A 24,152-nucleotide genomic window follows, 5' to 3' on the forward strand; every position below is an offset into this window, starting at 1 on the left:
ATCCCTGCAGGCAGTGGCTCTCCGGACATCCCTGCTGGCAGTGGCTCCCCAGCTCCCCAGCTCTCCCCAGTGTCTCCCAGCAAGATGTGGGGGTGTGGGGTGGCAATTTTGGCGGATGAGGTCCCCAAAGGCACAGCGAGGATTTGGCAATCGTTTATGTCCCAAGGATGAGGAGCTGTGGAGTTGTCAGAGTCTGCTGAGCCCCTGTCAGCCCCAAACATTCTGCCATGCTCATTGTGAGCAGCTTGTGAGGCAGTGGGGGGAGCAGGAAGGCAAAGCATGCCCTGTGTCCCTCTGTCCCCAGTGCCCTGTGATGTGCCTGCACCTCCAGGAAGCTCTGCAGGTGCCCTGGGGTGGCCAAGGCTCTGCCTGGCACCTGCACGGGGCCAGCAGCAGCCACACTCCTCGGTGCAGCAATGGGCCCCAAGGCAGGACACACAGAGATGCCAGGAGACAAGGAAAGGGACAAGAGAGGTGGCGAGGACAGGTGAGGAAATGGTGGGGAAAGGGCGCCTGGCAGGGCTGGGACACAGGGGGACAGAGGGAGAGCTGCCAGCACCAAGGGTTGCAAAAGGAACCAGGTACCCCACAGCCTTCCCCCAAACGGAACCAATTGCCCTGACTGCCACACGCCACAGGGACAGGCAGGGACAGGCAATGATGGCTGGTGCCCTGGCTGTGCCTTTTGCTCTGCCAGAACTGGGACAATGCAGGGAGCCCATGTCCACAATCCCCTGTGGGGAAGGAATGGCCCTGTGCTGCTGCCACCGGAGTTAGACATCATGGAGTCAGGTCCCTGTCCCTGTCCACATCCCTGCTGAGCTCAGAGGGAGGTCGGGGGCGTTGGATGTTTCTGGGCACCCAAATCTCTGGACACCAGCAGGCTCCACTGTCCCCAGACCCCCAGTGGGACAATGTTCCAGTGTATTTCCAGTGTGTTCCAGATTTCCCAATGCGTGCTACAGGGGTTGCTCAATGTCCCTGGAGTGTTCACATCCTGAGCGTGTGGCAGCAGGAACCAGGGGAGGTGACGGTCCCCTGCAGCCTTCCCAAACTGGGCACAGGAGCTGGACCCACAGCCAGAGGGCCCAGTACAGAACGTGTAGGGGGATTGAGATAATACAGGACAGGATGGGAGACGGCCTGGGCCCCTCTCCTCCTTGCTACCCCCCGGTAGCTCCTGGCATGGGGAGGCAGCAGCACCCCCGGCCAGCTCGGGTGAAGGCCACGGGGAGGCTGGGCCAGGAAAGATTGCACAGAGCAAGGGACACAGCCTGGCCAAGCCCCCGCTGGGCAGGAGCCAAGCCCGACCCCAAGGCCATCCAGCCCAACCAGGGCTGGCAGGGGAGGACAGCAGGGGAGGGACGTGCCCCAGCACTGCATAAAAAGCCCCCGCAGGGCCAGGGAGCAGGTGACACTGTCAGAAGAGCCCAGAGCAGCAGTGCCAGAGCTGCAGGAGAAGGCCATGGAGCAGTACTTCTCAGCCACACAGAAGATGGAGCAGGAGGTGATGTTCCCCAGCCTGCTGCGAGGGGTCTTCCCGCAGCAGGAGGGGGCAGCCCCGGCTGCAGAGAGCCGCACGGACCTCTACGAGCGCTACCAGCTCCTCAAGGCCATCAAGCCCATGGTGGAGAAAGGCCTGGCCTCTGTCGGTGACCAGAGCCCGAGCGGTGCCGACGCCGACGGGGACACATCCTTGGACAGCAACGAGGCCAAGGATGCCCAGCTCGAGGAGCGCCTGTCCCACCACCTGACTGGCCTGCAGCAGGTCCTCACCCACCTCACCAGGGACACCAACGCCCTGACCCGGAGGTACAGCCAGATCCTGGAGCAGATCAACCTCAGCGAGGGCCAGCCCAGCTGGTGACCCTGTCCTGGCCACCAGGTAAGACCTGGGGACATGCAGGGTCTGGGGACAGCAAGGCCTTGGGCGGCCTCCCTGTTGGGAGAGGTGCCCAGCAGTGCAGGGCAGGGGACGTGCTGGGAAGGGTCTTGGAACGGGATCTGTCCCCTCAGCGGGGGGTGGATATCCCTCTCCGTGCTGGAGGAGGGAGCCCGTCCCATTTCTCTGTGCAGAGGCTGCAGGGTTTCAGAGTCTGGGAAGTCAGGGCTGATGGTCCTTGTGTCCCCCTGGGATGATCCTTGGAGTTAAGGAATGCTGCTGTTGCAGGACAGGTGCTGGTGTCGGGAAGCACAAGATGTCCCCGTCGCTGGCCGCTGCAGGCTCTCCCCAGTCCCGCTGGCATTCCCCGCTCCGTGGCAGCTGATCGGATCTCCCGGCACCGGCAGCGACACCGGAGATGGTTGTGGCCGCTGCGGAACCAGGTGGTGCCTCATCCTCATGGGAAGAAGCATCCAGCGGGGCTGACGAGGCCATTGGAAGAGATGCAGGCCCGTGGCCTCCTCTTTATTTTCAAAGAGTGGCACCAAGTTGGGAGTGTTGTGATGAGGCCCCGACCTCCAACAGTCCCTGGAGATTGCCAAGCCCTTTTCCAGCTGGTACCTGGACTCCAAGGGCATTCCCCCTTGTTTCTGCTAATAAAAGAATCCCTGGGAAGCCGGTGTTGTCAGTGTGCTGCTTTCACTCATGGAATGCCCAGGGAGGGGCAGGGGACACTGGCTCTGGGGGGTGGGATCTTTCCAGGGCAATGCTGGGGAATGTGAACGGGACAAAGAATCCCCAGGTCATGGGATTGTTTGGGTTGGAAGGGATCTTCACAGACCACCTAGTCCAATGCCCTGCTCTGTGCTGGGACATCTTGCACCAGCCCAGGTAGCTCAGAACTGTGTTGAACCTCAGGGCCTGTGCAAAGTCAGTGGGCAACCTGTTCCTTTGTGTCACCAGCCTCAGGCTGAAATGTTTCTTCCTTTTGTTGGCAGCAGCACCACAAAAGCTGATGCCTGATTGCTGTGCACAGCAAAATGTGGGTCTGCCCAACACTGGGCCCAGTCACGCAACAGTGAGGGGCAGCAGAGCTGTGGGTCTCAGCCCCGCTAGGCAGCAGCCTCCCTCAAGACCCCAGCTCCATGTCCAGACACCCCAGCCCTAGGATGCACTGGAGGTTCCCATCTCCTCTCTCCTGATCAGGCCATTTCTCTCAGCTGCTGAGACCACTCTGGCTTGGGCTTGTCCTGCCCCAGTGTGGGCAGCAGGGACAGGGTCTCCAGCCAGCTGTGGTGGTGTGAACGGCTGAGAGGACTGGGGGCTCTGGAGGAGGCAGCTGAGGCCAGAGCCAGAAGTGCCCTCTCTGAAAGGGTCCTGGCCAGGATCAAGGGGGGACAGGGACAGTTCTGAGGGGTTTTGGGCAACCAGAGTCACGGGAGATGTGTCAGCAGGAGCTTCTGGGGACAACGTGGGGTCATTTGGAGATACATGAGGTGACATTTCCCCTCTGCTGAGCCATGGCCTGGGGTGGGATCCCCAGGAGGACGGTGAGTTGAGGACAGATTGCCCAAACACCACCTCTGTGGCCACAGAGACCCAAGGAGCTGACTGTGCCAGCACCCAGGAGTCCTGCTTTTCTAGGAAAGCAGCTGCCAATCAGCAAGTTCCCCAAAGGAGGGCAAACACAATTCCCTCCAGCCAGAGTGAGGGTTTCAGAGCTGATCTGCTCTCCGTGTCTCTCCTCAGCCTGAGCAATGCTGCAGCCCTGTCTTATCCAGAGGAAATGGAGCACGATGGGCACACTGGGAGAGACCTGGGCCATCCCCATTGCAGTGGCACCTCTGCGTGGGGCAGGATGGAGCTCTGCCTTTGGATCTCTCTGGTCTCCATGCTGTTTGCTGAGGCAGGTGTTGAACCATAAGGAATGGATGGCGACTGGTTCCTGGTGAGGAGAGGACCATGGAGGGGGCGACATCCCTCTGGTTGTTTATCTGCTGTTGCTCAAGGATGGGATCTGTGTCCCCTGCAGAGCATGGCTGGCTGTGCTGGTTTAGGCAGCTGTGGAGCTCATTTTCTTTTCTCGTTTCTGTGGTGCCACTCTGGTTTAGGGACTGCAGCACATGGGAACTTGGGAGGAGGTACCGGTGGGATAACTGATCCCAACCAACCCAAGGGATATTCCAGACCATATGACATCAGTATATAATTGGGTTGGAGAAGGAAGAAGGGAGCCACACTTGGAATGAAGGCCTGTCTTCTGAGGTCACAATTACCTGTGATGGACCCTGCAGTCCTGGGATTGCTGAACATCTACCTGCCCATGGATAATGGTGAATGAATTCCTTTGCTCTGTTTGCATGCGTGGGTTTTGCTTTCCCTATTACATTGGTTTTATATCAGCCCACAGCTTTTCTTGCCCTTGATTCACTCTCTGATCCTGCTGGTGTGGCAGTGAGTGAGTGGCTGTGTGGGCCTTGGTGGCTGGCTGGGGTCAAAGCCCGCTGGTGTCACAGTGAGGGACACCTGCAGTCCCCTGCAGCCATGGCTCTGGGCTTGGGCAGCGCTCAGCAGCTGGAGAGGCTCGTGGTGCCCCAGGGAAGTGTCCCAGCAGGACACAGGGTGAAGCACTGGCCACGGCTGTTGAACATGACCAGTGGGAGACGCAGGATGTCCCCAAAGGCCTGTGACCTGGGGCAGCTGGAAGGGCTTGCTGACGTCTTGTGGGCCGCTTGCATCCCCCAGGACCCGTGGGTCTCTCTCTGAGAGCCTCTGTCCCTCCAGCTGGCTCCGAGCCGGGTGTGCCACAGGAACCTTCTGCCTGCTCTGATTGCAGGGCATTGCATCACGCTGCCCCGGGGTGTGCCAAGGCCTGACGGGGCCCTGCTGCTGGCCACTGCTGCTGGCCACTGCTGGTAGGAGGGTTCTGCCCTGGTCCCAGCGGGATGTTGGCAGACAGGGCAGATCAGGCATCTCTGGCGTGGCAGGAGGTGCTGGCTCTGTGCTGCCCTGGACAGGCTCCCAGGGCACCCACACTGTTGCTGGCCAGCACGGGGAAAGATCTTCTTCTTCCAGATTGTTCAAGCAAATCAGAGTGGCAGCACTCCTTCTAAATCTGTTTAGGGACATCATAGCCATGAGAGAGCAGTGACCTGGCACTGGGCTCAGTGTGAGGAAGAAAAGACATAAAGCACAGTTTTCACCCAAAATATTGAATTAGTAAAAAACCCCCAAACCCAAATCAACATAACATCCTCACCCCCCAAATATGGTCAGTGTTTGGATTCAGGAGCCAGCAACCAAGTGGGACAACAGAAAGGTTGGATCCTTATTATCAGCAAAGAAAAAGCAACATAATAATAAAAAGCATAGAGATGGAATTAATTAGGGACAGCATGTATTTTTTTAGCTGTTCAGAAAGAATTTCACAGTGAAACTTTGGCTACAGCATCTACAGGGGCTGGCCAAGAACATGCTCAATGGTCAGGAGAAATGCCACTGAGAAATAAATAATATGAACTTACAGAACTGCTCTCTGGGTTTTCTACAATATATGATGTATGAACAACTTTCCATTCTTGCAATTAAACCAACTGAAAAAACCATTAACCAAAATTATTATTCAGTTACAAGTATCAGTCATCCACGTACTGACAAATCAGAAAGGAATACAGGAGCTAACAATTAAACAATAACTATTTAATCAAGCTTTTATTACATGAAAGTTTCATGTAATTTTATTATATGAAAGTGAAACTTTATTACATAAAGTTTCATCTTTTAATCCATGGACGGTTCAAGAGTTGCAGCCACCTTGCTGAAGTTCTCAGGATGGCAGGAATTCTTTCTGTGATGTGTCGCCAGTCAGCGAATTGGCTGGAAATCCTCCAAGAGCTGCCCTATTCTTTTCTTTTCTGCAAGAGGTGGGAAAACCTAATCAGCATTTGAGATTGATTCAGAAGATGTTTCATATTAAGTCTTTGATGTTAAAAAAGCCACCAAAAATCTGATTTTTGCTTCCCACAGCAAACTATTAGCTTGCTCTTGTAACTATATGCACAATTTTTTTTTTTTTTCTTCCATATGGCTCTCCACAGTATTCCCTGTGGAGGAATCTCAGTAGTTACGGTTTTTTATTTCTACATACTCCTTCCGACATGACACGATGCAGACCACAATCCAACAGCCAGAGTCACCCAATGGAAAATGGACAATTTTCACCCAAATTTGTCATTGCATCGCTGGGCTCAGTGACTACATTTAGTAAAAAGCACCCTGTTCTTCACCATTGCTCTAAGTCAACACCAATTCAGGTTTCCTGCCATTCCTATTTATTCTTTTTTCACCTGTTCTGCTTATTTTGTGAATATTCATCATGAGATTTCTTAATCTACATGCAACAGGCATTTTACAGGAATAGACAGTACAATTGTGAAGTTAGAAGAATAAAACCTGTGATTTCTAATTTCCATTATTTCTTCTTCAGTGGTACAAGTTTGGTCTATCCTTTTTTTTTTTTTTTTGACTCTGCTACTTTTATACTAAAATGTGCTTTTAGGAGGAAGAGGTGGTCATCAATGTGTTATCAACAGCTTGATAACAACATCTATTTTTACATTAGAAAATCCTTTAGCCTTCTGCAATTTAGATTGTGAATGAGCAGGGAAGCCTTAGCCCAGCAAAATCTCTGCACACAGGTTATGGCAGGCTGAGGTCTCTCCTAAAATACCAGCTGACTGTACCTGTTGGTGGCTCGAAGTCCACTGGATGGTGCCTGATGTACTCAAGCAGCTCTCTATCCACCTTGGCATGCATGTATTCAGCACGTTTCACCAGATGGTAGCCCACAAAGCAGCCCAGGGTAGCTAGCAGGACCTGCCGGTGAATACCTGCAGCAGGAGGAGAGAGGAACTGTCCCCACCTCTCCAAGCTCCCTGTGGGCCTCAGGCAGGGCCCCACTTTCCCCACACCCCCCAGGCACTCCTCTCCTCCTGCTCTGTCCCTGCCAAGGTCCCTGCAGTACCCACACCTCCCATGGCCCCTGCCAGACCCCACTTTCCTCAGGGCTCCCTCCCCTTCCCACCACCCGTACCCCTCAGGGAGTCACCTCAGATCCCCTCCACCTCCAAACGATGTCCCTTTCCCAGCCCCTTCCAACCCTCCAAATCCCTCACTTCAGGGCTCCCACCCCTTAAATCACACAGAGAACTCCCTTCCCCTCCAACAGGCCCCCCGAACTCAGGGCTCCCTCTCTTGCCCTCCCCGCGTCATTTATCCCTCCGTGACCCCAAGCCCCACACACCCCTTCCCCAGGCCCACCTACTCCCTCTATCTCCCCATTCCCTTACCTCAGCGCTCCCTCCCCTTCCCCAGTCCCTACATCCCTCTCGGTCACCCCAAATCCCACATACCCGCTCCTTCAGCCCCCAAACCTCCTATAGCCCCTCACTCCTGGTTGTTTCCCCTTCCCTCCCCTTTACTTATCCTTCAGAGTGACCCCAAATCCCACACTCCCCTTTCTCAGGCCCACATATTCCTTTTACCCACCCCTAGCCTCGGATCTCGGGGCTTCCTCCTCATCCCCAGCCCCTGTAACCCTCAAGGTCACCCCAAATCCGCCCGCCCGCCCCCAGTTCCTCATTCCTAGCTGTTTCCCCTTTCCCCCTTCATTTATCCCTCAGTGACCCCAAACCCCACACAGCCCTTTCCCCAGCTCCTCACCTCCTCCCTCCCCTCGCACCCCGCTCCGTTCCCCCTCCCCTCAGGCTCCCCCGTCCCCCCGCACCGGCTCCGAAGATGGGGCGCTGGTTAAAGGCGTTGTCCATCAGCGCCACCATCCATCCCCCGAACCCGAGCCACACCGAGCCCTTGTTGAGGAGCGGCGGCGGCGGCAGCGACCGCGACTCGTCGGGCAGGAACACCATGGCTGCCGCCCGCCGAAGGTGACCGGGGGGAGCGGTGCGGCAGCAGCGCCTTCCCCCGCCGGCCCGCGCCTTGCTCCCGCGTTCCGCTGCCTTCCCCGTTTATGGCTATTTTACCAAAACCCCGCCCCAAAATCCAACTCCCCAGCCCACAAACCCATCCCCGCCCCAAATTCCCGGGCTGAGCGGCCTTAGCCGGGTCGGGGAGGGGATTCCTGCAGCCCTAACCCCGCTGGGTGAGTTAGCCCCGCTGCAGGGCCAGCGAGGCCGGCCAGGAAGTAAATAATGGGGTTAATTAAGCACTAAAATCGAACGCAATTAATTTTCAGAGCTCAGATTAAATTCTGACACCTAACCTCTAGTGTTAGTTTTTTCGGTTTTAATTAATACGAAATCACATTAAATCATCTACCACGGTAGCAGGATTGACGGATCCATTAAAGAAACCTGCATAAACACAACACATAACAGGTCCCAAAGGCTTCTCAGCCTCTTTCCTAAAAATGTATTGTTTAGCCTTTGTCCGTGAGAGGAAAGCTCCTGTCTTTACAAAGAGTTGGATGGGTGAAGGTATGGGTGTTAAAGTCTTTGAAATGGGTCTTCATGTCTCTACTGACTTGGGGCAGCAGGTTTGTTGCAGAGCCCTGACACCTTGGCTCCTGAAACAGACAAGGGGCTGCACAAGCCTGAACCTCGGAGCTTTGGGGTAAAACAGCAGGTTCAAGGGGGCAATACGTGGTAGGGGTTCGGGAAGGCTGTACCTTCCTAATGCCTCAGCAATGGGGAAAGGAAGAGGGCAACGTGTGCCCGGGAGTTTGGGAACAAAGGAGGCTGAACCCTCTGAAACCTCGAGAGAGAAAACCTTGTGGGAGCATGCCCCAGTGGACTCTTCCTCTTAATTCAAATAAAGCTGAAGGACTCAGATTTTAGGACATAAACCTCTGGCATTTGTGGATTTTCATGATATCTGTAGAGGAGGAAGCTGGGCAGTTGCTGCTCTACAGCGGGAGATGCTTCAATTGAACCTGGGATTGTTGGGAATGTACAATGGTGATGCATAGCCACTTCCACAGTCATGCCCTGGCTTAACTTCACAGAATCATGGAATGGTTTGGGTTGGAAGGGACCTAAATGGTCATCTACTCCCAACAGCCTGCCATAGGCAGGGAGAGCTTCCACTGGACCAGCTTGCTCTATCCAACCCAGCTTTGAACACTTCCAGGGATGGCACACCCATAGCTTCGCTGTGTGGCTTCGTCATGGAGGATTTCAGGATGTGCAAAGGCATGGCTGGGGAAGAGTTTGTAGAGTTTTTTTGCACATTACCATTTCCTACACAGGAGAGCACAGTAGACAGAGAAACACAAGCATTGTGGATGCCTCACCCTGAGCAGAGGTTGGAGCTGAGATAAAATACAGGTTTAAGAAGCATTGTGGCACCACTGGCAGCCACAGCAGCTAAAACAATATGGCAAAGCCCTTGGTAGTGTAAAAAAAGCAGAAACTATGAGAAAATAATGAAATCCAGAGGGAGAATGTCTTGAATATGAACTCACTGGCAGTGAACACTTTAAATGTACAAAGTATTTGGTTACAGAAACAACCACAGTGATTAATTTACCTGTTGCCCTGACAAGAGCCACTCTAAAATATTTTAAACACCCCAGACATTCAAAGAACTCAAAAAGCAGAACTACCCCCTTGGCTATCCTTGATGAAGGGGTCCCATACTTCAGCTAACATAGAAGAAAGTTCAAAAACTACTGTCAAAAATAGTTATAGTAGTAATAGAAAAATCCATCCCTCTCTCCTCCCAGTTTTATGTCAGCACTGGAGTCCAAAGCAGACCCCAACATCAGAGCAACATCTTCTAGGGATGGTTATGTAGGGTTTAAAAGGTGTAACTATTTACTGCAGAAATAACTGCTATCCTTTAAGGAACATGATTCCATCGAGGCAGAAATCTATCTTTTCCTTAAGTCATTACAGGAACTGCGGACATTTTATCTTTTGTTAGAGTTGTAGAATTTTAAATGAATTACAAATACAGGAAATGCAGCCACATTATCTGGCACATTTAATAGCATTAAAATACTTCTTCATTTGAGGAGCATGCCTCAATTTGGTCATCTGGTCTACAAAAGAAGAGCTACTAGAAGAATATGAAAATCTATTTGCAAAGTATCTATGAAACAAGGAGATGAACAGGACATGGACATAGTAAAATTTGATATTTGAGTGTGCAAAGCACCTCAGGACAAGTTTCCAGCTACATGCCACATCCTTAGTTGCGTGGGTGTCTCTCAAAAGCAGGTTTTAGACAGGAGCAGAAATAATGCAAATACTCAAACAAAAAATACCAAATTTTTAATTTACAAATTCCATAGAACACAATTACAATGCTCTCCTACACAACAATCACCCCTTGTAATTTGCCACAGCAACTTCTATTCAAATACAAACCATAACGGGAAAATCAGGCAGTTTTTCCTCAGGACAGAAGTCTGGACCTTTTTAAGCTTCACAGTTTACCCCAAGCTCTGCCTGTCACTATGACAGTGCTTCTGATCAGAGGTATCCTCGCTGGGCAGTACAGGAGTGTTGGAAGAAGAGCTCCCGTGTGGTGATGGCACACGTATACTGTGTCTCTTCTTGAATGGCCTTGTAAGAACCCCTCACTGTGCAGGAATCCCCTCCAAGGGGTATCCTGGGACTGGTCCCAGCACTGTGACTTTACTCAGCCTTTTGTCTGACAGGAACTCTCTCAGTCAAGACAGAGACGTAGAGTTTCAGCCAAGCGTATGTGATTCCCAGAGCACAGTACACAGAGGTCAGCAACAGGGGGACAAAAGGGAAGTGCTGTTTCCAGGAGGTCAGGGGAAATATGATTTCACAGAAGATTTCCAAGGGCACTAGTTGGATGAGGTAGATTGTTTCAAGCCAGTTAAGTAGAGGTTTCTCTCTCCTGTCAAGAGATATTAAAAAAGAGGTAGTGTTAAAATACATGTTAACTAAAAATAACGATTGTTTTTCAACTATCCCAGTGCAAAAAGAATCTCCCATTAGATCACAGTAATGGTTTAAATAACAAGTTAAAGAGTTTCAGAAGGAAAAACCAGTGTGATAACCAAGAATACAGCTCAATGTCCTTATCAAGTTCCAGAACGCCTTGGAAGCCTAAGGAGAAACCTCATCAATTGCTCTGCTTCACCTCACTCTGTTCAGTGAACAACTAAACAGCCCTTTGTACAAAGACTTGTTCCACCAAAGTTGTTCTACAACAGAAGACTGGAAATGTCAGATTTTTTAAAGCTCTTTCCCCAAGCTTTCTGTAGGATGGACTTTTCTGTGAGGTATCTCTCTTGCAAAGGACACTGATGGCAGGAGTTTACTGCAAGTAGTTTAAAGGGAATTTAATGTTTTGGCAAGTTAAAACCAAGAAACTTGCAAAAGCTCCCTCTCTTACCAAAAACTAAGCTTCTATAGAGTTTTTTAGCTAGAGCTCTTGAAACAGAATGACTGAACTCTTAAATAAAGAAAATCACCTACAAAAGTAGATGCCTGAGATACTGAATACATGTTAACAGTACTTCATTACAGCTCGGGTTTGCCCTCAAAAGTTTGGGAAAGAGCGAAGTGGGGACTGCAGGGGTTATAAGGATAAGCACTGTCTTTGGCCAAGTGGTAAGAGATCCACAGGCTGTGAAACTACACAGGGTGACTTTGGCAATTGCATGTTCTGCCAACTAAATACTTGTGGTTTTGTTGACAAATTACAGCTTGCAAATGAACGGTATTTACAACCTGTCCTTTCCACACATTAAAATACTAATACTTGAAAAATCCACAGTACAATAAGATAAACAATCTGCAGACAAAGCACTAGTAGCAAATGCTAGAATACCAAATTAAACTCTCAGAGGTTACAGCATCACAACTCCATGCTTAAGCAGAGCATGAGGCAGGTGGGGAACTAGAGCCTCCTGGGACTAACTGGGCAGCTGTCACAATAACCAGGACGGGCTGCAATAATCCTAATTTAAGCACTGCCTCCTGAGAACAGAGGAAGCAGCATCTTTTGACTAGTAACACCTTAATTTGACTCCTCAGCATCAGTTTTCTGTGCTGCTTGTCCCTTATGACAATGGCTGTTCCCAACACCAGAAGAAATGCTGTCGTCCCTGGCACTGAGATCAAATTTCTTTAATTACCTGAATAGAGATTTCAATGAAGAGAAGCTATAAACAGTAAACAGCAGCATAAGCAGTATTTTAATTGGAAGTTCTGAAAAAACAAAGAACATTATGTACTTTTAAAATTAATTATAAAATACTTTTGCCATAGATATATTGTAGTATCTTTAAATCTTACTAGTCACATTTGCATTATCTGGCTTTAATTTCTCCAGACCTACATGTTTTACTGCTTAGGATACCTAAAAATAAGCATAAACATTTACTAAAGCAAATGCCAAGCATTTGCAATACACTTACTTCAATTATGTATAAACATACTGAACACATCAATTATAATTACTATTTGAGATAGCCCTACAAATAAGATTTTCCTTTTCTAAAAAAACACAAACAACTGGAAAGGTGACTAAAGCAAAAATGACAACTAAATCAAGACTATTGAGCTCTATGTTGCAAATTGTATAAAAATTAACTAATAGAAGAACATTTTACCTGGTGTTGTGAACAACAATGGAAAAAGTGAGAAATGCCCTGTTGTTGCCAGAATCAAGTAGATGCCAGCATCTTTGGCTCTCTGGATAGACAACAAGCTAAAAATGGCAATAATTCGTTATACTTTTGTCTTTTAGCAAAGAAACCCAATTTCAGCAGAACACTATTCAATTGACTTAAGACTCAAGAACAAGTCAAACAGTTTCACAGTATCCCCATCCCTGCTAACACTGGACCTGTGATGAAGTCTCCTGCTTCTAAACCATGTGGCCTCAGAGATAAAAACACAGGAGAAAAATCAGCCAGGATACCCTCTCTCAGAAAACCACACACCCACTGAACGAAACTATCAGCAAGGCCCAGCACAAAAGAGCTTAAACATCACTAAATCTCTTAGGAAGGAATATACAGTTTGTAGCAATACTGGTCAGGCAGTTTATGAACTACAGCTTCAGTTCTACCCTAGGCAGGCATGAAGCTCTTTTGGTAGAAACTGTGTACTGCTCTGGTCAAGCACAGTGCAGAAGATTCCTTTCCTCAGCTGGCTCCTGAGCAATCTATCCAGCATTTTACAATATGAACCACAGCACCCATGAAGGTTTGAACTGTGCCCGAAATTAATTTACTTTAAGTGCGCTACACTGTTACAGCTTAAGGCATTCTATGAAAGAGTTCCTCTTCTGAAATATACTGAAAACAAAGTGATTCCCTTTGAGGATTCCGCAACAAGTGGCTGCAGGTTCAGTTTGGCCAACTACTTTGTACCAAATTTGCTTACCTTAAAGGTAGAATAGCAAGGAGTATTGCTTTCTCATGCACATGCCAGCCAAACATGAAGGAGCTCAATGCACAAAGAACAAGGCACTGAAGAAAGCCTCGGGGCCCTTGAGGTTTAAACCAAAGACAGAAAACAGAGGGCTAGAAACAACAGGCAAAAACAGGACTTCAGTGAAAAGTCTGGCAATCCTGAAGACAAGACATTGTCCAGATTTGTCAATGTTACTAAACACCACTGCACCCAGGTTGTGTTTGTGTGGCACAAGCATTATACTGCACTGGAAGAAATCAATACATTTGGATGTACGAGAAGAGACTGAAGGATTTTTGTTGAAATATCAGGAGGGAAAAGCAGACTGAAAGACCACAGCTAATTCCCCACTATTTGTATTGCATGCAAAAATTGTCTGCCAATCTAAGCCGCTAAATACATTTTATCAGCTACTACATACTAGTAACAATGTATCTGTTGCCCTAGAATTAAAATTCATATGAAGTGCATACTATCAATTAAAACCAACTGGGGACAAAATAGAAAAAAATTTCAAAAACCATTAGTTGCTCTTACCAATATAGCTATAAAAGTACAGATTAATGTTGCCAGTGGAGTCACTGAAGGGAGGACAGTGTGCTGAAACTCCTGAACCAGCCCCCCTGTCATGGAGGCTTTAGGGATTTTCGTACCATCAAGAAAATTGCACTTTAACCCTAAAAACAAAACATAAAAAAGCACAAACTGAAAAATGCTAATGAAGAAAATTAAGTAGCTGAACAAAGTACATAGCCAAGTCTTTTCTTTTTTTAAAAGATGGCAGAGGGAAGCGATTGATCTCTGATCTACTGCTGGTAATTTATGCACTGGATTATGTGGACAACCATACAATTTATGGCAATCTGAAAACTAGTTACTGCCTACATTTCAAACGGGCAAGACTAAAATCCAGAGAGCTCGATCCGCAAACAGGCACCAAAAAGCAAGATTAACATACTGACCGAGAATTGTCAGTGCTTTATCCATGGCATTATACAAAGCCCAGAAGTTGGGGGCCCAGTAGGCATGGCAGAGACCTCGCTTGAAAGGGAAGAGCCGTGAAATGACTTGAGGCAGCTGACCCTACAGAAAACAAGACCAAAGAAAAGGCCACTTTAGATGAAACATGGTTTATATTTTTATAACAAAATTTTCTAACTGTTCAGGGGAATAACGTGAAAAAGGGGTTATTACCAATACTAGGAAGGGTCCCAGTGAAAGAGCAGAAACAAGACAGACAATCAGTCCCAAAAGAGTTACATGAAGAAAGCTGAAACTTCTCCACTTCAGGGATCCATCTACAAGAAACAAAGATTAAAGAAACAGCTCCTGTGGGAAGTGGAAAGGGAGACAAAGCATTCTTCACTGACAAGGAATTGCTAGCACCTATCTAAAAGGGGCACACAGCTCTTTTATGTCAATATATTCATTTTCTTCCTTCAACAGCTGGCAATTTTTTTCCCCACGTTGCAGCTCCTGCATTATACAAGCTTTCAGTATTTTCCAAATTTACCTTCCCTGTTCACATGAGGAGTCTCAGGCATGCTTCAATGCTAAAAACTGGGGAGAAACTCAAAGAAGGTCTTTGAAATAGTTTTGAATACTGTCTAATTGTTCCATATCCAGAATAATACTTATGGCTTCCAAGTGCCACCTGCAGCTTGTTCATGTTGATTTTTCTTAGCAAAGAACTCTTAACAGAACAGGAATTTTACAAAACAAATCTATTTCAAAGATCCTTCAAGATCCTAACAATTCTGCTCTCAAGCAGAATTTTTGTTTGAGCCATTTTGTTCCAATTCTATCTGCCAAGTCTTGAGTGCTCCCCTAGTTGCAGTGATTAACACAACTCCCCCCAAAAGCCAGTGAGGAAAACCCCATCTTACCTGCATTATTTGCAGTAAAGCAGTAGGATCGTAACAAATAAATGCCATATGCTGGGGCCACATACATGTAGATGTGTTTGAAATGCAGAAGAACAGCAAAAAGAAGAGCACCCTCCAAATACCTTTTCTGAAAGAAAACAAAACAAAACCAAACCTAAGCTTTTCTCTTTGTAGTCACTTTTAATGATCCTCTGTTGTACTCCTAAGGTGATGGGACATTTATTATAAGTATTAAAAAGGGTATTTACTTCAAATTACAAATTCAGTAGTGTTATGCGTAACAGGTATGGACAAGGAACTATCCTGTCACAAAATCACCTCTTCACAGCCTCAGAAGTATGCTTTCTAAGGACTGGTGATTTGGAAGACAAAATGCCAATAAATTATGCCACATTGCTCAGACGTAACACTGAATATGGCTTTCTTATGGCGAAATATAGCTTTCTTATTGCAGCATCAGCAAGCAAGCAATTATGGTGAGTTTCAAGTTTTTCTCTTTGCCACAAGCTCAATAAATGATTAGACATCCAGCTTCACACAGCTCAACATGAAGCCACTACCACTGCCCACAACATGAGCAGCACTATGAATTGAGTTAATGCACCCAAAATATACATGGCAATAAACCCGAGTCACTTGGCTTTACCTGACACAGCCGAGCAACAGAAAGAAGCATCAGCCCAAAGAGGAAGCCATTGTACTGGAAGTGAATATCTGAACTTGAGTCAAGGAATAAAGCAAGCTTTCTTTACTACTACATGTTCTGGAGAACATGTAGTTTTGAGGAATAAATTAAAATTAAAATAGAATTTAAATCAATAAAGCATCCCTAAATTCACAGCACATAGATACAAGTCATTATTTAACCTTACCTCCAAGTGAGACACAAATTACACTAATGCTGGCATATTACCTTGATGAAATGAAACACAACAATCTACACATATATTGTGCAAATTTTATAATATAAAACAAAAAAGGTTAAATCTCCGCTTTTAAAGTTAAAGGTATTAGTTTCTGCCACACATTGGTTAGTGGATGGTGACAACAGCTGTCACTTTTCTACCACTTCTAAGTAGGCAATATACACAAGAACTATGACAAAGAAAATGAAGTCTTCTTTCAAATGCACAGCAGGAACTGCAATTTCCAGAGTTATTTTCATACAGGATATGGAAGGCATTCAGAGAAAGCCAGGAAGATCCTCAGAGGACTGAAGCACCTCTGCTATGGAGACAGGCTGAGATAGCTGGGGTTATTTCAGCCTGAAAAAGGGCAGACACTGTGGAGAACATGTAGTTCCTTTAGAAGGTGCTCTAAGAGAGTTGGACAGGGACTTTTGAATAAGAGGGCAAGGGGGAATGGTTTTAAACTAAGAGGTGAGATTTAGATTGGATATTAGGAAAAAATTCTTTATTGTGAGAGTGATAAGGGACTGGCACAGGTTGCCCAGAGAAGTTGTGGATGCCCCATTCCTGGAAGCATTTAAGGTCAGGCTGAATGAAGCTTTGAGCAACCTGGTCTAGTGCAAGGTGCCCCTGCTAAGGCAGGGGGTTGGAACTAAGTGATCTTTAAGGTCCTGTCCAAACCAAACCACTCTACAATTCCATGAATGTTCTTTAGAAGAAATTCCTAATTTCCAAATAAAGTTATACAAATTGAATACACTCTGAATCTTAAATCACTTTGAAGATTTTCTTTGCCACAGGACAAACTTGGAACCACACCCAGAACCCAGAACCACTCTGCTAATACTCCTGTAGGTGTGCAGAGGAGGAACAGCCAGCAGAAGAGGCACACTGCTGCCAGACTGGTTGGTCCTCTTCCATTTCTGGCAAATTGGACCAAGGACTAACTTCCCTTTTGCCAAACAGTAATTCTAATGAAAACAAGGTTATCTAACTAATCCCAGAAACAAACCCAGCAGTGTTACTTGCTATGACAGCAATAATAATATAGGATTGTGCCACACATTGTAAGAGGCTGTTAAAAAAACCAAACAAACCACGAACAACCCACAATGGTTTCAGAGGATACGATCCACAATTAACAACCCAAAATTCCACAAGAGCAGAACAGCAAGAATAAATGTTGGTTTTTCCAGGATATCCTTTGAAGCTCGTTTTCCATTTACACATCTGCAGCACCTAAACAAGAGCAGAAGAAACAGAAGCTTTAATTCAAACTTACAAGCAAAAACATTGTTGGTTATAAGAGTTAAGAGCTGCACTTACTCTGAAGTTTGCCATTTTACCAGGATGCAAGGCAACAATAACATTCTTGCTAAATTCATCAAAGGCAGACAGTATCATGAACAAAGTCAAGTAAAAAAAGGATTTTCAATTTCAATAGCTGCGGTGTGTTCCACATGCTAAAGCTGCCATTATGTAACAGCCTCAGGTTCAAGTCTCCCATTCAGTAAGTGTAAAGCTGTCATAGCCTGCTTGCCATCATGAGCAGTGTATTGCTACTTTTGGAAACAACATAGAGAGCTGTATTTAAGGTCCTCAGCTGGACATGAACCCCTCCCTGGCTACTGCTGCCCCCTGATATGAGTTATTTCTGTTGGTTAAAAACAACTTAATACTTCTTAGTGTGAAGCAATATGGTTCATATGACTTCTGAAACAAGTCTTAAATCACATTAAAAAGTTATAGATCATCTGTGTTGAAATGCTATTAGCACAACCTCCCTGCCATGAGCAAAACACCTTGAACTAGACTGGGCTGCTCAAATCCCCATCTAACCTGGCCTTGAATTTTTCCAGGCAGAGAGCATTTACCACCTCTCTAGGCAAAATGACCCTGTGCAGATACCAGTCCTGAGCCTCCAGCCTCACATTTATACATCTGTGAGTCAAAACAGTAAAAGGAAAAGAAATCATAATGCAAGGCTAGCTAGCATAAAGAAAATAAATAAAGGAGCTTAGGCACGGCTCCAGTCAGAGAATTTCCTACCCAGGTTTTCAGCAGAAAGAATAAGATTATGAAGACTCTTATGGCCAAATCATTAAGGTAGGCAATGTATTTCTCAGAACACCACCCCCCCCCCCCCCCAACTCTTTAAGGACAAGGCAAGTAATTCTTCATAAAGTCAGGCCTCACTGAAAGCATCCAATCCTAATTATATCAGACTTGGAATAATCAGTTTATAATCAAAAACAGTGGAGAAATTTTGCATATTTGATGATACTGCCATTTTGTGACAGATTTCCTTTATGCTTCTAGAAGAACAGAGTAATCAGAAAAGTAACAAGAAAAAGCTTGTTCTGAGCACACCAGCTGTCCTACAACTCCTACAAAATGAGTTCAGTGACAGAAGCAAACCCAGGTATAACGTATGAAACAGCAGCTGGTGTCCAAGTGCTTGCAAATCCATCACATGTAGTGCAAGTGTATCTCCAAGAAGAACCGGTTATCTTGTGTTCAGCAGTGTATTCCAAGGTTCTCCTTGAACAGGTTCAAGCAACTCTGGCATTTCCCTTCCTTTACAAGCTTATTTGTACAAATAGTTATTTGTTGTGGCTACAGAACAAGCCCACAAATGAAGGACTGTCCCTAAAATCAGAACATTAAGACTTACTCATGAACTGCATATATGAAGAGGGTATCTGTAAAGATGACAGAAAGCCTTTGGAAGAAGATGGTTGCAGGACTGGTGTAATTCAAGTTTTCAACAACCAACATCTGGGGGTCAAAGTACTTGGCAATGTGAGAAAGTACATATTCAAACCAAGCAAAAAATGGTGGATAATCCAGGGTCCATTCCGAGGTCGCCTGAAGACAAAATAAGATTAAATAGTTGATAACAAACCATGCTGTTTGCAGTCCTTCAGGTACAGCTCACTGCAGCAAACCAGCTAAGGCATTTTCTCTCAGTACCCTCTCTGTAACTCAAACCACTCCACAATCAGTAGCCAGCTCTGTGGTGTTTTAAGCTGTTCTCCTGCAGTACTGGTAGAGATGTAACATTTCCTAATTAGCAGAAAAGATTAAAGAGCATCTTATGCACCTGCACTTAATCAGTATATAACTGTTATCTATAAATCTATTTACAGTAATAGGGCCATTATTACAAAATCTCAGTAAAATAGCTCAGAGCCAATATTTGTCTATACTGGAGTGGTCACCAACACAATCAGCCTTGCTCCAGCCTCAAAATTACTTTCACTCATCAGTTAGCAAGTCTTAACTCTCAATTGTATCAAGATCAAATGGTATTATTGATCTCTTCCCATAAGGACAGTTGCTATGCCCTGACCAAGAATTAACTCCTTGGCTGTGGAAATAGGAGAGGAAGAGGCATGAACAGAGCAGGCTGGGATGGGCTATATTTTTCAGTGAGCATGTTCCCAAATGCTTATGCTGTACAGATGAAAGGCATCCTATGTTTTGGCACAGGGTAAATGCTGGCATTATACAAATTTGTTTGTAAAACAGTCCTTGGATCAATCCTACAAAGTTCTGACCTACACAAATCTTTACTTCTAGATGCTTATGTGTAATACTAGACACTACAGTATCTATCTATCTATCCATCCATCCATCCCTGTACTCCAGCAGATACCAGGGGACAGATTAAAACCCAATTAGGTAGGCTGAGTCTATGACAAACCTAAATGTGATTTGTCTAGATAAAAATCAATGCATGCTACTAGCACACCAGCAAAGGCTCAAAACTTTAATAAGTGATTGATTTCATAATGGAAAGACATATATACCCATTAGCATGACTCACTCTTTATTCTGGTAACTGTGTATCACCAATGAGAAGAGCACAGACACCAGCATTTTAAGAGTAAAATGCAACTTGCTCTGGTGCTACACAGCCTTTCCAATAACCCAAGTGCCTTAATTGCTTTTCCCATTTTGCCTTCGTAAGTCCTTGCAGCTTCCCCAGCTAACTTTCATTTTTCAGCTAAATGCTACACAAGGCCAGCAAATTGTGAGTGGCATCTTTTTGTCCCACTATATGACAGTCACCAACCATCCCTTCCAGCATTCACAAGGTCTGTCATACCCAATGCGCTTGTAAGTCACACAAAAACACCCCAAACATGTCCTTACCTCGAAGTACCACTGAGAGAGGGGCAAGTTGTGGGTGATGGCAAGCCAGTTCCTATGGACTTCAAAATCTGTGGAGTAACTAAAGAAGGTGCATGTTAAGAGTTACATACATGCATGCACTAAGAAGGGAAAGAATTAACAGCACATCAATCACCACCTGCAGATAAGAAGGAAGCCACTCTGTTTATCAGCTCTAGGACAACACTGCAATCAAGTAACAGAAACAGTAACAACTCCAGAATTTTGTGCCAAAGATGTATCAAAGAATGGTTTCGGTTCGGAGGGACTCTAAAGACCATCTCGTTCCAACCACCCTGCCACGGGCAGGGACACCTTCCACCAGAGACCAGGTTTCTCAAAGCCCCATCCTACTTGGCCTAGAGCATTTCCAGGGACCGGGTATGCACAGATTCTCTGGGCAGCCTGTGCCAGTGTCTCATCAACCTCACAGTAAAGATTTTTCTCCTGACGCCTGATCTAAATCTCTCATTTTATTTAGTCCTCCTTGTCCTATGACTGACCATGCAAAAACTCACTAATACAGGTGCTTATAGGGTAAGAACTATTTATAGCTTGGCTTTTTCGGACAGTTAATGTGAAATTCCAAGTTCTAACTGAAGTTTAATAGCAATTAGTTCGGGGTTTTTCTCAGTATAAAAACTTAAAATGACAAAGCATTAATGTTTCAGCACACTTTCAGCCTTCCCGAACACCAGCCAGCCGGAACGGGCCAGGAGGGCTTCCAAAGAGGAAAGGAAAGCTGTGCCACGCGGCGGAGGCGGCGCCGCCTCGCTTCCCTCACGAACCCGGGAGTCATATGGACTTTCAGGGCCTCCTCAGGACCGCGGAGCCACGCTGCCCGGCCGCCCTCGGGGGTTCGCGACAGCCCTACGCCACCCGCCCCCGTCCCCGTCCCGTCCCGTCGGGAAGCTCCTTACTAGGCGGGGATGAGGAGGCACTTGAGGAAGGACACGCCGAGCGCCAGCGCGCGGAACCAGCCGCGGCCGCCTGCCGCCATGGCGCGCGCCCCCTACCCCGCGCATGCGCCGCGCCCGCCACGCAGGTTTGAAGCGCGCGCGCCCGCCGCGCTCGCGGCGTCGGGAGCCGGGCGCCGGGCTGCGCGTGCGCGGGGAGGGCGGGGCTCCGTGAGGCGCCGGAACGGGAGCGAGTTGGGAGGGAGGGAATTTAGGTTGGGTATCAGAAATTCTTTGCTGTGAAGGTGGTGAGGCACTGGCATAGGAAACGGTTAATTATTAGCCTGCACGAACACAGATAAAGAATTCAATAAGAGAACGCCTGAGACCAAAAATCAGTACTGGATCAAGAGGCGCGGGAAGAATGAGTGCATGGACTGAGGGTATAGGAGCTCAGGGGCTTCTTTGTTGACCGTCCTTCTGTGCAGACACCCAGCCTGAGCTGACCTGCTGCTGCACCAGGCTATTACTATTTACTTTTAGAAATCCAGCACCTGAGACTGCTAGGGAAGCTCGGGTTGAGCCCGAAGGAGGAGGAAGCATGCCTGGGAGTGAGTGTGGGTGAGCGAGGAGTTGGTTGGTGCTGCGAGGCCACCCAGCCTCCCCCGGGCAGAAGCTGCTTTAAAGTACACCAGCTTAGCTCTGCTCCAGGGAGGTGCCACCTCCAACCTGTGTGGCTGGTGTCCAAGTCAGCTTCCAGGTACAAAGTGCTCTTTCAGAGGAACAGGCTCAATTTTTAAAAATACCTTCCTGCCAGCCTGGAGGGTGGATGCATAAAAGGCTGATGCCTTTTTAGCTTCCTTACAGCAAACCTCCATCTGTCTAAGAATAGTATCTTGTAGGAGCTGCATGGAATCATACACTTAAAATGTTCAATTTTTATTTTCCTGTACAGCAGCAATGTCTTATTTGCTCAAGCTCAGGAACTAGAGACAAGTCTAACAGTAGTAATGCATCAGGGTTTAAGAAGGGGGTCCTCACTGGAAAAACAAATCCTCTGTTTTTAAATGTTTGAAACGCAAATGAGCTAATGCATTTTAAATGGTTTTCATTATTTACAAAGGCTTGTTCATCCAAGTTTTGTACAACGGCACTAATTCTTAGGGACCTTCTTGCAATTCCCAGCCACTCCCTCCCAGGTCGAGGTAAGCATTACAAGGAGGCAGTGGTAAAAGAAAGGGAAAGCTACAAGCGCAGCAAGCATCACTCATGCTTTTTTCTCAAGAAATATGTCAGGCAGAGCACCTCCTGCTTCATGCACATTTTATTTACTATACATTTATTTATCTAATATACATATTAGTAACAGTTCATAGAAGGAGTTAAAAGCAGAGGAATGCAATCAGATTTTTAAATGTGACAGCCCTACAGGCCCTCTCTGAAGGTGGTAAGCAACGAAAACCCATCTTTTCACACTTTTCAAAAGCACGGCTTTTAGTGAGTTGAGGTCCAAATTCTGATCAATGGGAAAATCCCACAATTAGGAGTTGGAGCATGAAAATACTGAGGGGAATGCCCAGAGGATGAGGAGAAAAGAAATTATTACAGCCCTCCCCTATAGCTCCTTTTCTTTTTTTTTTCTGAATTCCCAGGGAAAACATTCCTTCTGTTATTCCCAGGTGAACCTGTGAGCTTGATCTGGACATTTATATGCAATGAGCCCTTCTTGCACAGACTATCTGTGACTATCTGTACTAAATCACATGTGAGACTGTTCCTGGGAGGGCCCCATATTAGCACTTCTTGTACCCGGCATGTTTGTGTCCATCAGCATGTAGACGCAGAATGGAAGTTAAATGTTTTAAAATACATGGAAATTCTGAGCAGAGGCACCAAGTTCTACAGGATGGGGTGAAAATAAAACTGCCCAGAGGAGTCTTTTTCATAACTTCTTCATTTATCTGTGAACTATCAGAAGTTCCTAGGCTTATTTTCCAGTCTATGGCTGAAGGCAGTATTTATCACTTCCACCAACCTTGTATACAGACTCCACCAGCCTTTCCACCTCGCTTTTTATTCCTGGGAATAAATGTGATTGACTGCAGATATTTGCTGCATGTGAACTCAAGCAGCAATTTATACTCAACAACACAGTTATAAAGTTCTAAGTACAGCAGTGCAAATGCTTGGTGATTTGAAGCACATGCAAATTGAAGCAAAGCTGACTGCTCCTGAGAAGCTACTAACATAAGTCTTGGCATGACCCATATTTAAAGTGCATAATAGAAGATAAAAACTGGAAAGGACCAGTAAATCATTCTAATCAAAGACTCTTGTAGCAAATCTTTGTCTCCATTGTTATCTTGCTGGTTTTTTTTCTCCTGAACACATCAAGATATTTTTATTCTCCCCCTTCTAAATCATGAATTTCTTGCTAGTGAATTCTTTCAGATCTAACTTTTTACAACTACTTCTTTTATTTCTTTGCCAATGCCTGCAGAAACAAACACTCCTCACATCAACTCCTCCCTTTAACAGCTGTATAAACTAAGTATCTCTTATTATTTATATACAGTATCAGTCTCATCATTGTAACTGGACATGGTTAGCTATTTAATAGATATCAAACCTAAAAATACATAAAGAAACCTATGAGTGATTCTTTCTGCAGTCCATTAAGATGTTTTGTAATAGTCTTTTTGCCATGTAAGAAATACCACTATGCTATGCACATGTCCAGATCTGAGAATGCCATTAGACTGCAGGTAAAATCTTGTTTATTATCTGTCCTGGCTCTGGTATTCTTCTCCTCTAACACTACAACACTACTGAACACTCTATTCAGCGGTCATTGAGGAAAAAAAAATAAGGCCATTAAAAAAAAAATTTGCAGAGCTTGGCCTCATTTTGTACACTAAGGTATTGAGAGAGACAGGCACATGGCAGAATCAGGAGTTGTGCACCAAGATGTACAAGAAAACAGACAC

The 24,152-nt window shown here is 46.4% G+C and overlaps 3 protein-coding genes across 3 annotated transcripts; 1 reads left to right on the forward strand and 2 right to left on the reverse strand.

Moving 5' to 3' along the window:
• The first annotated feature begins 1,425 nt into the window (after window positions 1–1,425).
• On the forward strand, window positions 1,426–2,547 carry LOC311166442 (mid1-interacting protein 1A-like). The gene is made up of 2 exons (XM_084226406.1): window positions 1,426–1,885; window positions 2,171–2,547. Exon 1 carries the CDS (start codon window positions 1,466–1,468, stop codon window positions 1,865–1,867), a length of 402 nt encoding a protein of 133 aa, XP_084082532.1. The 5' UTR covers window positions 1,426–1,465; the 3' UTR covers window positions 1,868–1,885; window positions 2,171–2,547.
• Window positions 2,548–5,560: 3,013 nt separating this feature from the next.
• Window positions 5,561–7,898, reverse strand: NDUFC2 (NADH:ubiquinone oxidoreductase subunit C2). Its single transcript, XM_084201400.1, has 3 exons — window positions 7,668–7,898; window positions 6,625–6,771; window positions 5,561–5,796 (listed from the first exon to the last, which is right to left on the reverse strand). The coding sequence occupies exons 1-3, from the start codon at window positions 7,804–7,806 to the stop codon at window positions 5,747–5,749; spliced, it is 336 nt and encodes a 111-aa protein (XP_084057526.1). The 5' UTR covers window positions 7,807–7,898; the 3' UTR covers window positions 5,561–5,746.
• A 2,336-nt stretch (window positions 7,899–10,234) lies between these two features.
• Window positions 10,235–21,269, reverse strand: ALG8 (ALG8 alpha-1,3-glucosyltransferase; the record flags this gene model as incomplete). The annotated part of the gene is made up of 13 exons (XM_084226436.1): window positions 10,235–10,768; window positions 12,015–12,087; window positions 12,492–12,589; window positions 13,270–13,409; window positions 13,837–13,976; window positions 14,262–14,382; window positions 14,494–14,597; window positions 15,186–15,312; window positions 15,832–15,899; window positions 17,223–17,332; window positions 18,768–18,961; window positions 20,252–20,330; window positions 21,190–21,269. 13 exons carry the CDS (start codon window positions 21,267–21,269, stop codon window positions 10,537–10,539), a joined length of 1,566 nt encoding a protein of 521 aa, XP_084082562.1. The 3' UTR covers window positions 10,235–10,536.
• Window positions 21,270–24,152: the final 2,883 nt, after the last annotated feature.

Source organism: Fringilla coelebs, assembly GCF_963513975.1.
Source record: "Fringilla coelebs genome assembly, chromosome: 2".
Classification (NCBI taxonomy): domain Eukaryota; kingdom Metazoa; phylum Chordata; class Aves; order Passeriformes; family Fringillidae; genus Fringilla; species Fringilla coelebs.

Bases quoted from the DNA above. Each gene is read 5' to 3' on its own strand.
- LOC311166442 (XM_084226406.1), top strand. From the start codon at position 1,466: ATGGAGCAGTACTTCTCAGCCACACAGAAGATGGAGCAGGAGGTGATG.
- NDUFC2 (XM_084201400.1), bottom strand. From the start codon at position 7,806: ATGGTGTTCCTGCCCGACGAGTCGCGGTCGCTGCCGCCGCCGCCGCTC. The intron at 6,772-7,667 runs GTGCGGGGGGAC...CTCCTGCTGCAG, and splicing joins GCGCCCCATCTTCGGAGCCG to GTATTCACCGGCAGGTCCTG. The intron at 5,797-6,624 runs GTACAGTCAGCT...CACCTCTTGCAG, and splicing joins GGACTTCGAGCCACCAACAG to AAAAGAAAAGAATAGGGCAG.